This window comes from Lepidochelys olivacea (assembly GCF_965140295.1).
Source record: "Lepidochelys olivacea isolate rLepOli2 genome assembly, chromosome: 8".
Lineage (NCBI taxonomy): Eukaryota > Metazoa > Chordata > Testudines > Cheloniidae > Lepidochelys > Lepidochelys olivacea.
Genome location: NC_140418.1, coordinates 98266557 through 98279578, shown reverse-complemented (window position 1 = coordinate 98279578; position 13022 = coordinate 98266557). Strand labels below are relative to the sequence as shown.

The window sequence follows — 13022 nt, the reverse complement described above, 5'->3', positions numbered from 1 at the left end:
AACATTACGGACCGCCAAGTGGACACGCTCCAGGCGCTATTAGCACTGCAAACCGAGCAGCTCCGCGCCCACCCTCCCCTGCAGCTGCTGTCACAAAACTCTATCCCATGTGCCCCCCAGACATCGCCAGAACACTCTTATTAACTTCCTGGCTCCAGTCTGTACCCGCTGCATTGCACTCCTGCCCTGTCACAGTCCAGCCCTGTGGACTCCCACTGCTCATTGGACTCAACACCCATCCCTCTGCAGTTTAGCCCTGCTGAAGTACAGTACCCACTGCAGCGTACTCCAAAGGAGAAGGTTGCATATGATACCTGGACATACACAAATCTTTAACAGTCCCGGGACTCCACATCTTCCAGGGACCCTCCCTTCCCCCATTCCCCACAGTGCTGATGTGTTTTTTTTGTTTGTCTCTCTCCTCCGGTTGTTGTTTTTAATAAAAGAATTGTTTTGGTTTGAAAGCAATCTTTATTAAAAGCAATTGAATTGAAAAGCAATTGAAACTAATTGAAAGCAAACAGAGCCCTTCAAAGCAACAGGCAGTTTTCTTAAACCTTCACAGTGCATCGTTTGCACCAATCACAATCACCTACTAGTATTACAAGCACTGCACTACCAAGCATAGCAAGAAATATTCGTGGCTTTCAGCTTCAAATTGCTGCCTCAAGGCATCCCTGATCCTTATGGCCCCATGCTGCACCCCTCTAATAGCCCTGGTCTCTGGCTGTTCAAATTCAGCCTCCAGGCACTGAGCCTCAGTGGTCCAGCCCTGAGTGAAACTTTCACCCTTCCCTTCACAAATATTATGGAGCATACAGCATGCAGCTATAAGCATAGGAATATTGTCATTGGCCAGGTCCAGCCTCCCATATAGGCAGTGCCAGCGGGCTTTTAAACAGCCAAAAGCACACTCAACAGGCATTCTGCACTTGCCCAGCCTGTTGTTGAACTGCTCCTTGCTGCTGTCAAGGTTCCCCATGTATGGCTTCATAAGCCACAGCATTAAGGGGTAGGCACGGTCTCCCAGGATCACAATGGGCATTTTGACGGTGATCTTCTGGTCCATGAAGAAAGTCCCTGCTTGCAGCTTCCTGAACAGGGCAGTGTTCCGAAAGACGCATACGTCATGCACCCTTCTAGACCACCTGTGTTAATGTCCATGAAATGCGCACGCTGATCCACAAGTGCCTGGAGAACCATAGAGAAATACTCCTTCTGATTAATGTACTCAATGGCTAGGTGGTCTCGTGCTAGAATTGGAATACGTGTGCCATCTATCGCCCCTCCACAGTTAGGGAAGCCCATTTGTGCAAAGCCATCCACAACGTCTAGCACATTGCCCAGAGTCACAGTCTTTCGGAGCAGGATATGATTAATGGCCCTGCACGCTTCTGTCAACACAAGTCCAACGGTCGATAAGGGGCAGAGGGTCCCAGGGGGTAGTCAGGAGACAGGGAGCAGGGGGTGGTTTGGTTGGATGGGTGGGGGGCCACCAGGGGACAGGGAACATGGAGGTTGGATAGGGGGTGGGGTCCCGGGGGGGGCAGTTAGGGGTGGGGTGTCCCGGGAGGGGGCGGTCAGGGGACAAGGAGCAGTGGGGGTTGGATGGGTCAGGAGTTCTGAGGGGGGCAGTCAGGGGGCGGGAAGTGGGAAGGGGTGGATGGGGGCAGAGCTCAGGCTGTTTGGAGAAGCACAGCCTTCCCTACTTGGCCCTCCATACAATTTTGGAACCCGGATGTGGCTCTCAGGCCAAAAAGTTTGCCCACCCCTGTGACAGTGTGAACGCACAACAGCGGTTTCCCTTCAGCGCTCTCTGAGCAACGCTGTAACTGCGGGTGCTATAATGCTGCCAGTGTAGACATACTTTGGATAAGCTATTACCAGCAGGAGACTGAGTTTGTGTGTGTGTGTTTTGGGGGGGGTGGGCGTTGAGAAAACCTGGATTTATGCTGGAAATGGCCCACCTTGATTTTCATACACATTGTAAGGAGAGTGGTCACTTTGGATAAGCTATTACCAGCCTAAATTAATAGTATCCAATTTGCAAATGAATTCCAATTCAGCAGTTTCTCGCTGGAGTCTGGATTTGAAGTTTTTTTGTTTTAAGATAGCGACCTTCATGTCTGTGATTGCGTGACCAGAGAGATTGAAGTGTTCTCCGACTGGTTTATGAATGTTATAATTCTTGACATCTGATTTGTGTCCATCTTTGTGTACAAATCAGATGTCAAGAATTATAACATTCATAAACCAGTCGGAGATCACTTCAATCTCTCTGGTCACGCAATCACAGACATGAAGGTCGCTATCTTAAAACAAAAAAACTTCAAATCCAGACTCCAGCGAGAAACTGCTGAATTGGAATTCATTTGCAAATTGGATACTATTAATTTAGGCTTAAATAGAGACTGGGAGTGGCTAAGTCATTATGCAAGGTAGCCTGTTTCCTCTTGTTTTTTCCTACCCCCCCCCCCCCAGATGTTCTGGTTTAACTTGGATTTAAACTTGAAGAGTGGTCAGTTTGGATGAGCTATTACCAGCAGGAGAGTGAGTTTGTGTGTGTATGGGGGTGGGGGGGATGTGAGAAAACCTGGATTTGTGCAGGAAATAGCCCAACTTGATTGTCATGCACATTGTGTAAAGAGTTGTCACTTTGGATGGGTTATCACCAGCAGGAGAGTGAATTTGTGTGGGGGGGTGGAGGGTGAGAAAACCTGGATTTGTGCTGGAAATGGCCCACCTGATGATCACTTTAGATAAGCTATTACCAGCAGGACAGTGGGGTGGGAGGAGGTATTGTTTCATATTCTCTGTGTATATATAAAGCCTGCTGCAGTTTCCACGATATGCATCTGAGGAAGTGAGCTGTAGCTCACGAAAGCTTATGCTCTAATAAATTGGTTAGTCTCTAAGGTGCCACAAGTACTCCTTTTCTTATTGTAAGGAGAGTGATCACTTTAGATAAGCTATTACCAGCAGGAGAGTGGGGTGGGAGGAGGTATTGTTTCATGGTCTCTGTGTATATAATGTCTTCTGCAGTTTCCACAGTATGCATCCGATGAAGCGAGCTGTAGCTCACAAAAGCTTATGCTCAAATAAATTGGTTAGTCTCTAAGGTGCCACAAGTACTCCTTTTCTTTTTGCGAATACAGACTAACACGGCTGTTACTCTGAAACCTTAAATAGAGCTAAGCACTCAGTAGAGAGAGGAGGATTCTGTAGGGAGGAACAAGGGGAGTTATGCTTTGGGAAGAGGCTGAGCAACCCACAAGTAGCACAGTGGCTTCTATGTGGGAACCCTGGGCTGGGGCCTACAAGGGCAAAACAAATTGATGTCGGATCCAGAAGGGGTAAAGAACTCTTTGTTTGTGAAGTCAAGCCTAGGAGTGGTAAAGAATCTCTTATTCCGAGCTGAACCCTACAAGGGGACTGAATGAGTGTTTGACCTGGCCAGAGGGTTGAGCCACAGAAGACCCACTGAGGGAGTCTGGGGAAGAGACCAGCTGAGTGGTCACTATGACTGAGAAAGTGGTTACCAGAGGAGATGCATGAGGCAAAATCACTTGGAATGCCATGTCCAGGCACGAGGGGGTAACCTAAAAGTGAGAACATCAATTTATAGGTACACATTAAATTGGCTTCAATTGCTGTAAATTGGGGTGTGTTTCCAGGGGGATCCTACAGGGATTGGTCCTTGGTCCTATGCTATTTAACACTTTCATCAATGACCTGGAAGAAAACGAGAAATCATTGTGGATAAAGTTTGCAGATGACAAAAATTGGGATAGTGGTAAATAATGAAGGGGACAGATTGCTAATATGGAGAGATCTGGATTGCTTGGTGAACTGAGCAAAAGCAAACATTATACATGTTAATAGGGTTAAATGTATACAGTTAGGAACGAAGAACATAGGCCATACTTACAGGACAGGAGACTCTAATTTGGGAAGCAGTGACTGAAAAAGATGTGGGGGTCATGGTAGATAATCAGCTCAACAGAAGCTCCAAGTGCAAATCTGCAGCTAAAAGGGCTAATGGAATCCTTAGATGCATAAACAGGGGAATCTTGAGTAGAAGTAGACTGGTTATTTTACCTCTGTATTCAGTACTGGTGTGACTGCTACAGGAATACTGTGTCCAGTTCTGGTGTCCACAACTCAAGAATGATGGTGATAAATTGCAGAGGGTTCAGAGAAGAGCCACGAGAATGATTAAAGGGTTGAAAGCATGCCTTTTTGTGATAGACTCAAGGAGCTCAATCTATTGATTTTATCAAAGAGGAAGAGAAGGGGTGACTTGATCACAGTCTATGTGGCTCTAGTGGAGAAAGCTAGAAGCTGAAGCTAGATAAATTTAGATTTGATATCAATGATGGAAAGTCCACCACAACCCTCGGTAAATTGTTCCAATGGTTAATTACTCTCACTGTTAAAAATTTATACCTTATTTCCAATCTTGATTTCAAAGTTATGTTTCTAAAAGCTATGGTCTAGGAATTATTTTGGGGACATTCTATTACCTGTATTACAGAGGAGGTCAGACTAAATGATTACAGTGGTCCATTCTGGCCTTGGAACCTGAATTTCAGGCTCCACCAAACCAAGAGGAAGTGCAAATCAGGGCTTTGGAGCTGTGCTCCGGCTCCGCTCCAGCTCCAGGGAAAAAAACCTGCAGCTCCACTGCTCCGGAGCTGCTCCGGGCTCCAGCTCTAGGCTCCGCTCCAAAGCTCTGGTGCAAATTCCACAGTGGAGGATACCTCTCTGAGAATGTGTTGCCTCCAGCCCTCTCACAATGAAACAAGACAGATGTTCACTTGAGCTCTTTGGAGGGTCTCAATTGCTGTCATATGACACAGTGAAACAAATGATCTGAGACAACCAGGATCCAAACTAATGAAAGGTTTACATGATAAAACTAGAGTTTTGACATTGTGTAATGTTTTATTTTGCTTATGTTGGTATAATCTATATGCAACAATTCTGCATTTAGAGATACTAAAGCAGTAAACAGACTTTAGTGGAGACATGTACAGCTAAAAAAAAATTGTTACAACTGACAAAAAATTCTGCAAGATTGAACGACCTGTACATCATCACAACAGTACTTGTAAGACTGTGTGTAAGGGCACCATCTGGTGCCTACCAGAAATATTACAGCAAACTCCTTAAATTGCAGTTGGAAAAAAAGTAGCAACTACTGGGAGATTTTAGAGCAGTCAGATGTGAAATGGCAGGATAAGTTACAAATAGGAAAGTAATTGTTCTCTGCTAAGGTCAAAGATGAATGTTTTTGCATTACAGAGAGGAGTATTAATGAAGCCTGATTCTCCTTTCACAACACTGTAAATCAGGAGTAATTCCCTGTAGTCATTAGAGCTACTCTGATATAAAAGTGGTGTGAGAAGCGTGGGTGGATGACTAAACTCAACCAGTTTTCTGGTCTGAGACCTTAGACCAAGTGCAGCCCTTGTGTAATGTAAACACCAGTTCCAGCAGCAGCAGGGTAGTGAGTAGCTTATACTAGGGTTCAACCGGGCTCACCCTCTGGGAAATGTACAAGAGGAAGTAGGTACAAAAGAAACCTGAAGGGAAAGTTTTGCACAATGAATGTAAATGAAACTTGATGGAGATTGGTAGTGCATGCAATGCCACATCTGTAAACTACACCAGCGAGTACAGAATCAGAAAGGGGCTAGTGGGCCCCGCAGTATTCGAGGCACTAGGTGCCAGCAGAATGCTGCAGGAACGCATGTGGCACCCTGCCCACGTTCCCCACCTCTGGCCCTGTCCCTCATCCATGGCTAGGATGGCATTCAGCTCTCACCCCCTGCAGCCTTGGCCCAAGCCCTGCATTCACAGCTCATGCCCATTGTTCCCAGCTGCACACTTGCCCCTCCCACTCTGAAGCCCCTACACTCACCTCCCTCTAGCCTCGAAATTGGCCCCACCGCCCAGCAGTGGTGCTGGAAGGAACAATTTTTATGGCGGGGGGGCTGAAGGCAGAAACCACGTACTTGGGTTATTACTACTTCAAGACAGGGGGAGCAACCCCAGTGCCAGGACCTACGCTGCCCAGCGCGCCGGACCTCATACATGCTTCAGCCCTCATGCCCTGCCGGCTGCCCCCCACTCAGCTCTGACTCCCCGCCGCACCCAGCCCTGGCGCGCAGCACACAGTGCCCACGCTGGCTCCTCCAGCACCTGAGTCATTGCTGGGCAACCTGCCGCCCTCTACAAGCCCCGGCCCCGCCTGAGGAGCCAGGCCCTGCCCTGAGCCCCGCTCCGGGGGGAAGAGACTGGCGCCGCCTACTGCTCTAGGCCGGGTCCCGCGCTGGGCAGCAGAGACGCTGCCCGCCCAGAGGGAGAAACTAGACCCCGCCCCCTTGCCGACCTCACAGCTTCCCGGGGTGAGGAGCGAGGGCATGGCTCCGCCCCCCTGACCTGAGTCTCGCCCTCTTTTTTTTCGCCACTTCCTGTGGGCTGCCGAGTCCCTCCGCTCTATTTCCCCAGCTCGCGCCGAGGCGTTTCGTCCCTGACCCCGCCCCTCGCCGCGTGCCCAGGCAAAGGTCCCTCTCTCTCTCCCGCCACCCCCCCCCACCGGTTGTTTTGTTCGCGGCTTAGCCCCGCCCCCTGCTGCGTGAGCAAGCCCCGCCCCCGACTGTTTCTCTGGTCTCCCGACTGCCCCTCCCCTCCGTTTGTTTAGTCCCCGGTCCCTTCTTCCCTCCCGCGGCGTGCCCGGCCCCAGCCCGCTCGCAGTGCTGTCTCCCCCATCCCCGCCCAGCCTCCGGCTCTGTGGTGCCGGGCTGGCTCCCAAGATGGCGTCCATCATGGAGGGGCCGCTGAGCAAGTGGACCAACGTGATGAAGGGCTGGCAGTACCGCTGGTTCGTGCTGGACTATAACGCGGGGCTGCTCTCCTACTACACGGTGAGGTGCCGGGTGGGCCGAGCTCGGGAGAGAGGTGGTGGGGGGGGATAGCGGGCTTTGGGGGGGGGTCACTGGGCGGCCAATGGGGAGGGAGGAGACGGTGGTGGTAGCCAATCGGGAGGGCCCTGTGAAAGATTTATAGACGGGGGGCGAGAAGCGTTTTTCTTGTTGGCAGCCGCTTGCAGGGATGCGGGGCGGGAGGGGGGTTTGCCTCGCAAGGGCGTTGGGTAGCGCCCCCAGTGTCTGACGCGCTGTTCTCGGCCCGCCTGTTCCCCAGCGTAGAGGGGCGCTGCTAACCCGTCGCTGGGCCCGGTGGCCGGAGGGGGCGGGCCCGGTGGCCGGAGGGGGTTGGGATCCTTCCCTGCGAAGGCAGGCGCCGGGCTCCCCGTGACTTGAATTGGGGTGTGTGGGGGGGGGGGTGCTCACTGCTGGCCGGCAGGCCCCGGCTGCACAGAGCACTCGGTGAGAGGTGCTGCCCGCGCTCCTGTCCCCAGCGGCCGTGCCCCACCGCGAGGGGCTGGCCCTCCCTCCGGGACTCGGCGTCTCTCTGGAGAATGGGGCGTTTTCCCTTCCTCGCGTGTGCTGCGCGGCTGAGTTTCTACGCATCTGTGAAGCACTTGGCTCTTCTGTAGCCCCCTTTCTCCAGGGATCTCAGAGTCGCACTAGTGTCTGTGTGAACCCCATGCCAAGAACGCGTGGCCCCCCTTTAGGCTCTTACCTTGCTGATTGACTAGATTTCTAGCTGCCACTTGTGGAGTACCAAAAAACGTTTATGTAACCAGTACATTAAAAAAACGGTGAATTTGGGGAGGGTGGGATAATAGAGTTTTTTTTTTAAAATAAGTGTTGTTTATCTGTTCTCCCCCCCCCACTTTACCTTTAGTGAACGAAGCGATCTATCACTTAAATTTGTTGGATTACTTATTCTGTAAAAGTCATGGTGGAATACTGTCCCCCTCACTGATATCTCAGATTTGCTTAGTGTACAAAGAACAAGGTGGCGTTTCTAACTGGCAACCCTGCGAAAGCCAAGTTGGGATCAGAAAGTCAAACCATGTTTTCTGGCTCATGCATTTTCACCAGAAATAAAGGTTAAAACATCAATAAATATTGGTCTAATACAGTGGTCCACAGCCTTTCTGTTGCAATAGCATATTCATGTTCCCAGAAGTGTGTGGCGGGTGCTGGACGACCTGATGCCAAAATGCTGCTGAGAAGCGGCATCATCGAGAAGTGCTGCTGCTGAAATGGCGCCGAAAAGTGGTGGCATTTCAGTGGCTGGTTGTTCGGCGGCTGTGTTCCCTGGTGGCAGGTCATCTGGCAGAAGCGCTCCCTTGTCAGTAGGTGGGCGCACGTAAATGCCCCGTCGCGCGTCATGGCGGGGACCACTGGTCTAATAGATCCATCACTTTATGCCAATGTTCAGTTCTATTGGCATTCTCTTTTTTCCCCCCAGTAACGTTAGTGTTTTAAAATTAAAATTTAATTCTACAAAATCCGGCTACTTACATATGCTATTTCAACTGCATTTTCTGTACTTTGTAGTAATCTAGTTTGATGACTTTTAAAATCACCCTTAAAGCTGAATCCAAAATGCAAGGTACAGTAAATTCCTGTATGTCACACTCAAATTAAAAAGAACAGGAGTATTTGTGGCACCTTAGAGACTAACAAATTTATTTGAGCATAAGCTTTCATGGGCTACAGCCCACTTCATCGGATGCATAGAATGGAACATATAGTAAGAAGAGATATATATATACACGTACACATAGAGCACATGAAAAGGTGGAAGTAGCCATACCAACTGTAAGAGGCTAATAAATTAAGATGAGCTATTATCAGCAGGAGAAAAAAACTTTCGTAGTGATAATCAAGATGGCCCCTTTAGACAGTTGACAAGAAGGTCTGAGGATTGTTAACTTGGAGAAATAGATTCAGTATGTGTAATGACCCAGCCACTCCCAGTCTCTGTTCAAACCCAAGTTAATGGTATCTAGTTTGCATATTCAAGCTCAGCAGTTTCTCACTGGAGTCTGTTTTTGAAGCTTTTCTGTTGCAAAATTGCCATCCTTAAATCTTTTACTGGGTGGCCAGAGAGGTTGAAGTGTTCTCCTACCGGTTTTTGAATGTTAGATTTGTGTCCATTTATTCTTTTGCATAGAGACTGTCTGGTTTGGCCAATGTACATGGCAGAGGGGCATTGTTGGCACATAATGGCATATATCACATTGGTAGATGTGCAGATGAACGAGCCTCTGATGGCGTGGCTAATGTGATTATGTCCTATGATGGTGTCACTTGAATAAATATGTGGACAGAGTTGGCATCGGGCTTAGTTGCAAGGATAGGTTCCTGGGTTAGTGTTTTTGTTGTGTGGTTGCTGGAGAGTATTTGCTTCAGGGTGGGTGGCTGTCTGTAAGCGAGGACTGGTCTGTCTCCCAAGATCTGTGAGGGTGAGGGATCGTCCTTCAGGATAGATTGTAGATGCTTGATGATGCGCTGGAGAGGTTTTAGTTGGGGGCTGAAGGTGACTGCTAGTGGTGTTCTGTTACTTTCTTTGTTGGGCCTGTCTTGAAGTAGGTGACTTCTGGGTACTCTTTTGGCTTTGTCAATCTGTTTTTTTCATTTCAGCAGGTGGGTATTGTAGTTTTAAGAATGCTTGATAGAGATCTTATAGGTGTTTGTCTCTGTTTGAGGGATTGGAGCAAATGTGGTTGTATCTTAGAGCTTGACTGTAGACAATGGATCATGTGGTGTGTCCTGTATGGAAGCTGGAGGCATGTAGGTAAGTATAGTGGTCAGTAGATTTCCAGTGACCATAAAAACCGGTGGTGTTTATGTGACCATCGTTTATTAGCACAATAGTGTCCAGGAAATGGACCGCTTGTGTGGATTGGTCTAGGCTGAGGTTGATGGTGGGATGGAAATTGTTGAAATCATGGTGGAATTCCTCAAGTGCTTTTTTTTCCATGGGTCCAGATGATGAAGATGTCATCAATGTAGTGCAAGTACAGTAGGGGCGTTAGGGGACGAGAGCTAAGGAAGCGTTGTTCTAAGTCAGCCATAAAAATGTTGGCATGCTGTGGGGCCATGCGGGTACCCATAGCAGTGCCACTGACTTGAAGGTATATATTGTCCCCAAATGTGAAATAGTTGTGGGTGAGGACAAAGGCACAAAGGTCAGCCACGAGGTTTGCCGTGACATTATCGGGGATACTGTTCCTGATAGTTTGTAGTCTATCTTTGTGTGGAATGTTGGTGTAGAGGGCTTCTGCATCCATAGTGGCTAGGTTGGTGTTTTCAGGAAAATCACCGATGGATTGTAGTTTCCTTAGGAAGTCAGTGGTGTCTCGAAGATAGCTGGGAGTGCTGGTAGCATAGGGCCTGAGGAGAGAGTCCACATAGCCAGACAATCCTGCTGTTTGGGTGCCAATGCCTGAGATGATAGAGCGTCCAGGATTTCCAGGTTTATGGATCTTGGGTAGCAAACAGAATAGCCCTGGTCGGGGTTGTAGGCATGTGTCTGTACAGATCTGTGTGCTTTTTCAGGGAGTTTCTTGAGCAGATGGTGTAGTTTCTTTTGGTATTCCTCAGTGGGATCAGAGAATAATGGACTGTAGAATGTGGAGTTAGAGAGCTGCCTAGCAGCCTCTTGTTCATATTCCAACTTATTCATGATGACAACAGCACCTCCTTTGTCAGCCTTTTTGATTATGATGTCAGAGTTGTTCCTGAGGCTGTTGATGGTGTTGTGTTCAGCACGGCTGAGGTTATAGGGCAAGTGATGCTGCTTTTCCACTATTTCAGCCTGTGCACGTTGATGGAAGTTGGTATGCCTACTTCCACCTTTTCATGTTCTCTGTATGTATATATATATCTTCTTACTATATGTTTCATTCTGTGGATCCAATGAAGTGGGCTGTAGCCCACAAAAGCTTATGCTCAAATAAATTTGTTAGTCTCTAAGGTGCCACAAGTACTCCTGTTCTTTTTTGCGGTTACAGACTAACACAGCTGCCACTCTGAAACACTCAGATTAGTTCATGTAATAGTTTAGTCTAAACATTTTAGGTTTTGGGTATCGCTGTACTAAATGAAATTAATGTTTTAGCAGTGTAATGAAAACTGATAGATGGGCATAGTTACTCAGACCTGTAAAAACCATAATAAGTAGGTGAGATTGTAAACTAATTTTTATAAATGAATCTGTGTGTGTGACGCTGATTTTTAGAGGATTACAGAAGTTCTGCACCTGATTAATTCTTATTCCAAATACCACTCCCTAAAATTGAAGCAAGTTCAAAATGGTATAATTTAAATATTATTTGTGTATATCTTTCATGAACCCATCAGCAACACTCCTTTCCTGTGGCAGACCTAATTAGACAATAGCCTTTCATAGTGACTGAAGGGCCAGACAGGATGTCAGCAGCATATGTCAATGTAGTTATATATGAAAATACACTTTTCATGTGTTCATTAAGTAAAATTCAGTAGCTTCCAGTAGGTTTACAATCCTATCATCACTAATTGGTTACAGATGTATTCATATTTTGAATCGGCAATGAATTCAGGCATAGTGGGAGTGTGAAACAATTACTAGAAACTATCAGATTTTACTTAATGTAACACATGCAAAAAATCCACACTTTCTTCTGGAATCTGTTAATAGCAAAATGCAGGTGAAATTTGGCAGATGGAGGAAAGGAAGCAGTATTTGCTTTTAAAACTTTTCTTCCCCTGCCCACCCTCTTTTGTATGATTTTAGCTAGCTACAATTTTGACCATCCCCACCCCTTGTATTTTGTCATGTGGACCTATTGTACCCCAGGGATATGGTTCCTACAGAACCTGAGCGCAGAGGTATTGTTGAATAGGAGGTGAGTGTTTCACAACAGGAATCTAACAATGCCACATTTCTGTAAAAATGGGGGCAAAATAGATTTTTTTGCTTTTGGGACAAAATTTCTTCTGTATTTCCACTCTAAATGAGCAGAAAGCATTAACTGCTAATTGCCAAATAATTGTTTATTTAGAGAAACTAGTTGTGCATAATTGAAAGTACTGTTTGTTGAAGAAGCAAATCTAGGTGAAGTTTCAGAGTAGCAGCCGTGTTAGTCTGTATTCGCAAAAAGAAAAGGAGTACTAGTAGCACCTTAGAGACGAACCATTTTATTTGAGCATAAGCTTTCGTGAGCTACAGGTGAAGTGCCCAAGCTTTTGTGTGGTTATATGAGCCTGAGGAGGCAAAACTGAAGACTGGATGAAGAATATTGACCTATTGCATATGAAGCCTCTGAAACTAGACATGTAGCTAGAGTCCCCTTATATAGAAAAACCTGTAATTGTCAGCTCAAATACAACTTTGACTCCTTAAGACAGTTTCTTAAGTAAATCTCAGAAGTCCCAGCTTAGCAGGAAAACAAAACTGCTTTATAAACCCCTTTAAAGGTCACTGCATTCCATTCTCAGATGACATAATGAACTCTCCCTCTGCTGGTAATAAACTCAAAGTTTTGTTTTCACTGCCTGCGACCTCTTAGAGAATGAGTTTAATAAATGGACAAACTCGTACGTTATTAACAATGTGCAAGATTAAGAAGCAAGTAGTATTTTAAAATCTGATCCAAGTAATGTAAATGCAAAAAGAATTAAAGATGGTGAATGTTTTAACGTTTTTTGCACTTAAGTCCGTGAATAAAATAGTATTTGAAACCAGTATTTTGTATGTCACACTTTGTTATACTTGAATTGTAAATCTTCAAAAATGCATATAAACTAGTGATGTGTACCCTCCAAAATCCAGAGCAGGAACATATATTTCTGGGGTCTTTGGGTATCTTTATTAATAAACTTTAGGGAGGGACCCACTCTCATATTCTCTTCCTAGGCCCCCAAATATCTTTGCTTGTCCTTGTTGGTTGTCTTGTGTGTGGTATGTACTACCCTAAAGAACATTTCCTTTTTAAGATTTACAGATGTCTTTTCTGGTGTTTTCCTTTAACAGTGATACATCATTTTTCCACTTTAAAATAACGGTATCTTTTGTAAATAATTTTTATTAAAGAAAAGGTGATGGAAATGTTTAGT

At 46.5% G+C, this 13022-nt stretch overlaps 1 protein-coding gene across 4 annotated transcripts in view; it reads left to right on the top strand.

Annotated features, from left to right (window-relative positions):
- The first annotated feature begins 6671 nt into the window (after positions 1-6671).
- The window catches only part of OSBPL9 (oxysterol binding protein like 9), a 142354-nt gene continuing 136003 nt past the window's right edge, over positions 6672-13022 (top strand). For 2 of the 4 annotated variants that reach the window (XM_084637616.1, XM_084637615.1), the window contains exon 1: positions 6684-6929. In XM_084637616.1, coding sequence (XP_084493742.1) covers positions 6819-6929 — 111 coding nt within the window. In that variant the 5' untranslated portion in view covers positions 6684-6818. Of the gene's footprint in view, positions 6930-13022 lie in introns of all 4 variants that reach the window. The other 2 variants (XM_084637620.1, XM_084637614.1) reach the window with 2 other exon arrangements.